This window comes from Perognathus longimembris, chromosome 28, assembly GCF_023159225.1.
Source record: "Perognathus longimembris pacificus isolate PPM17 chromosome 28, ASM2315922v1, whole genome shotgun sequence".
NCBI lineage: Eukaryota > Metazoa > Chordata > Mammalia > Rodentia > Heteromyidae > Perognathus > Perognathus longimembris.
Window position 1 is genome coordinate 79,910,703 of NC_063188.1, and position 4,566 is coordinate 79,915,268.

Sequence of the window (4,566 nt, forward strand, 5' to 3'; positions counted from 1 at the left end):
AAAGATAGTTAACAACGCTTAATTGTTTTGGCTATATTTCCTGAAATGCTCACAATCACTTCAGAGCAGTCAGACCTCATAGAGATAAAGAAACTGACAGCAGCTGGCTGGTGGAAGTCTCCACAGGCAGTTAGTAGCAGCCATCAGTCAAACACAGGTGAGAAGCCTTCCAGATCCACCCTTGTTGTTTGCACCTTTGCACTGAGTAGACCTTGAGAATGATCAGAATTTGAGGCTTTGGGTGAGGACTTGGAACAAGGATGCCAGATATTGAAGTGAACAGAAGCAGAAACTTGGAGCAGGTTTCATCCCATCCAGTAGGCAGGAGGCCAAGTGGCCAAAAGAGAAGTTTGTGTTCTTTAAACAGCTAAGCATCTGTTGAAAGCTGCATGTCCTATGGCAGTCACTGTGGGATATGCCCAATGTGGGGAAAGTACAAGGCATGTACTCGCTGTTCAACCAGCCTTGCTCCCTCCCTCCTCCTCTTGTCTTTCTTCATTGCCCCTTCTTTCTCTATCTTCTCCTTTCTCTCTCATATTTATTTCCTGTTCCTTGTTGCTTAATCCTTTTCTTTTTCTCTTTCTCTCTTTCTTTTCCCCCTACTCCTTCTCCTACCCTCATTTTTCTTCTTTCTCTTACCTCTTCATATTCCCAATCCCACTGGCATCTCCTCTTCTTCCTTTTCCCCTACTTGTCTCCTCATCCTGTTCACCAGCACACACTGTCTCTGTCTCTCTGTCTCTGTCTCTCACTGTCTCGCTCTGTCTCTGTCTCTGTCTCTGTCTCTGACTCTCTCTCTCTCTCTCTCTGCCTCTGTCCAGTTTAGGCTGAATGAGTTTATATATGTGTACTCTCTCAATAAGCTACACTCCAGATTCATATCCCATTTTTCATATATTTTTTTCCTTTGTGCCGTCCTGGGGCTTGTATTCAGGGTTTTAAAATCTGCAAGAATGGTAATTTAGAAGTTTCAAAACTGATTTGGACCGGTGTTTTCTTTTTCCTTTTTCCAGTAAGTACAATAAAATGTAATGAATATTCCCATCGGAGACTGACTAGAGCTTGGGAATTGTTGACCAGATTTGCTGTAGAATACGGACCCAGAACCTTTGAGGTGGTTAATAATAGGCCCTCAAATCTGGACTTAAAAAATGGCCTGCAAGGAGACTACACTAGGAAAAGGAAGGAAGAAACAGAAGAGAACACCTGAAAAAGTTGAAGAATTGGAGCCTGGAGTATTTGAGGTAGAGAGAGTAGTGAGCCGTCGTGTACGAGGTGGCCACGTTGAATATTTGCTGAAATGGAAGGGCTATCCAGATGATCAGAATACTTGGGAACCTGAAGAAAATTTACATTGTGCTGATTTAATCACAGCCTTCATCAATTCAGATGAATCTGGTTTACCTCCTAGTGAATTTGAAGATAGAAATGGTTTTGCTAGGGGTCTAAAACCTGAAAAAATCATTAGAGTCACAGATATGTTTGGAGAATTGATGTATCTCATGAAGTGGAAACATGTAGATCAAATAGAGTTGGTGCTGGCAAAAGAAGCTAATGTGAAATGCCCTCAACTTGTCATTGCTTTTTATCAAGAGAGACTAAATCTGGGTGGAAATTGAAACGCAATAAATGCTCACATTGGTTGAAATATATTCATTAAACAATATACATGTACCATCTGAATCTTGTGTTAGCATTAATGTTGTGAAACAACTACATTCTAATAAAATCAAATTTGCTATCTTGGTCTTTAAAGTAGTATTTGTGATGTTCTGGACATTTTTTAAATTAAATTTATTACAAGCTTTCTGAAGTTTCTTTCTCTATCAAAAACAGATGTTTGCTTCCACACTATATTTTCTTGGTTTTCAAGAACTGGCTTTTCATTTATCAGGCAAACATGTTACTTATTACTTAATCAAAAGCACTGTTTTTAATAAGTATACTGAAGGACCATCCCAATGCTTTTTGTTTATTTTTGTTTGTATACATATAACACTGGCAATATTTTTGGAGGCTTTATTTAGTAATGCTGGACCCGCACCCAGGTGACATACTAGGCAAAGGATCTATCACTAAGGTACATCCCTGGATTCTATTTTATCTTGTTTTAGAGACTGGGTATCTAATGCTGTCCTTGATCCTACCAGACATCAGGCTGGTCTCAAAATTTGTATGCTCCTGCTTCTGACATAGAAACATAAATGCAAGCATTTATTTACAAATTTTTCTGAAGAGAATATATTTTAAGACCAAGATATTTACCACTGAGCTGAATAAAACAAACATGTTGACTTCCTTTAATTAGCTGAGCAAAGACTCAGCCTGTGGGAAAGGAATCGATTGTTTTGAGATTTTGACAATTTAGGAGCTAAATGAATGAAAATAACTTCAGAATCATTGATTTGAACATTTTTGCATTTCTCCAATTCATCCCTTTCAAGTAAGGTCAATTCTTCACAGTTTTGTATTACTGATTCCACAAAAGCCAGAAAAGCAACTTCTATAGTCATCACAATGTAACTTCAGTGTATATTGCTAACTTAATTTTTATTAATGGTATAGAGTGGTTGAAGAAGTGTTTGCTATTCTTAAATTAACAGGGATACAAGACAATATTTTGGAAAATGGAGGAAGTAAAAACTTAGACAAGAAATGTACTCATTTCCTTGTGTGTCTAACTGTAACTACTCTGTCCATCTCACCTTGAAAGTAGAAGTAAATTTAAAAAGTAAATTAATGAGCCAGGTTCACTGTTCATGCCCATCATCCTTGCCACTCAGAAAGCTGAGATTACAGGATGGAATTTGGAAGCCAGACCAAATAAGGTAAGTCTCTGAGACATTTATCTCCAATTAATTGCTAAAAGAAATCTGGAAATGGCAGTGGTCTTCTTAGAGCAGGAAATATCGTTGACAGTACCAGGTCTGGATGTCAAGTCCCTAGTTGGACATTCACAGAAGATTAAAGAATATCTTTCCCCCTTGCTCTGCTCTGATAGCAATCCTTTACTCTGCTTGGAGGAGGGGCACAAGTAGCCCCTGGTAGACTGTATGGAAGTCCTGGGTTGTCCTGAGATTCTTGGCATCATAATGGTTACAGGCATTGGGAATATGGGATCTGTGTGTATCCCTACAGGATACTCTTCTGCAAGAGCAGGAAAAATCTGCCCACCTAGGAGGGAATTGCTAAAATCATTGTGAAGGAGGGATTGCTTTTTAGCTGTGTGCCTGGAGACGCGGGTGTGGGATTTGATTCCTCCTTTGTGTGGTGAAGGTAACCGCAGTAAATGGTTTTGAAAATTGCTAATTAAGTCTATGTGTGTGCACTTGTTGGGAGAATGGTTAAAATGCCAACTCTGGCTACCTGTTGCTGCTACTGTGAAGTCATGGGTTCAGAGGGCCTGGGGTCCATCCCCGAATGTACAGATGCCAACACTTGGGCAGAAACACCTTTCCTGTGTGCCTGGTGCAGTAGAAGCTCCAGCCTGCTCTTGGTTGGTGATTCAAGAAAAAAGAAGGGGAAAGTATGTCCCCGGGATGTTGGTGTGATTGGGTGTCCCAACTGAAGCAAGGTGATTGCTCCCTGAAGAGAATAATAAGGTCCCCTCAGCTGGCTCTCCAGAAAAAAAGAGACAATGTGTGTAGGTAGTCTGTGGCCACCCAGGTGGCTCTAGGGCCTGGGTGGTTAAAAAGGTGTTTCTAATGTCTCTGGCAACCCATTCTTCTTCTCTCAGTTAATGAGGGAGTAAAGGAAGGGCGGCTTAGGAATAGCTCAGTCAGAAGTTTTTTTTGCCCACAGTCTCCACAACAACAAGGACATAGCACCATTTCAATGTGGATGTGGTGGAATGTTGAAAGTGATTAAATGCAAGGAAAGAGAAGAAAGAGGAAGAAAGTGACTGAATGTAAGGCCATGACTATGCATACGCCCTAGCACACACATTCATCATTGTGTTTCACCTCTTCTTTGATTTTAAACGTCAGAGTGTGTGACAAATATCTGCAGATTGGATTCAAAGTCTAAGCAAACTACAGAGTCCTAGGTATCTGGCCCAGCATTTACTATGCCAACTTATGTAGAATCAGTGTCCCTGCCACCACAACTCCAAACACAGAAAAACCTCTATGTTCTGCCCATCAGCTTGTGAGGTGTCCCTCACTGCACTAGTGAGTCTCAGGGGCATGAAGAAATGCTGGCAACTTTGTATAATGTTGGTTGTCTAAGCACTCATCACATGCATGGAAATATCAAGGTATTGGTGGGGGAGTATTACATCAGGTTGCAACATCTGCACATGATGGAATTCCTGACTGCACATGAGTTTCTTCTGGCACCATTGTAGCAGAGACAATTGACTTGTAGCAATGGCCTTGCATCAAGTTCAGTAGGATCCTTACTTGGTATGGTGATTACAAGGTGATTGTTGGCTAGGGATCTGGGAGATTATAAGATTTCTTGAGAGCAGATTTCACGTGCTAAATCTATGTGATTCTTCTGTGTGTGTGCAGGGGTGAGGCAGGCAGTGACCTTCTCTGGGTGTGCATTGATGAGAGCAGCTGGTAG

At 40.9% G+C, this 4,566-nt stretch overlaps 1 protein-coding gene across 1 annotated transcript; it reads left to right on the forward strand.

The window, feature by feature from the left end:
- Positions 1-1,126: 1,126 nt before the first annotated feature.
- Positions 1,127-1,738, forward strand: LOC125343676 (chromobox protein homolog 3-like). Its single transcript, XM_048336187.1, has one exon. It carries the CDS (start codon positions 1,152-1,154, stop codon positions 1,617-1,619), a length of 468 nt encoding a protein of 155 aa, XP_048192144.1. The 5' UTR covers positions 1,127-1,151; the 3' UTR covers positions 1,620-1,738.
- The last annotated feature ends 2,828 nt before the right edge of the window (positions 1,739-4,566 follow it).

What these genes read in the sequence shown, in the direction of transcription:
- LOC125343676 (XM_048336187.1), top strand. Translation starts at nt 1,152, where the DNA reads ATGGCCTGCAAGGAGACTACACTAGGAAAAGGAAGGAAGAAACAGAAG.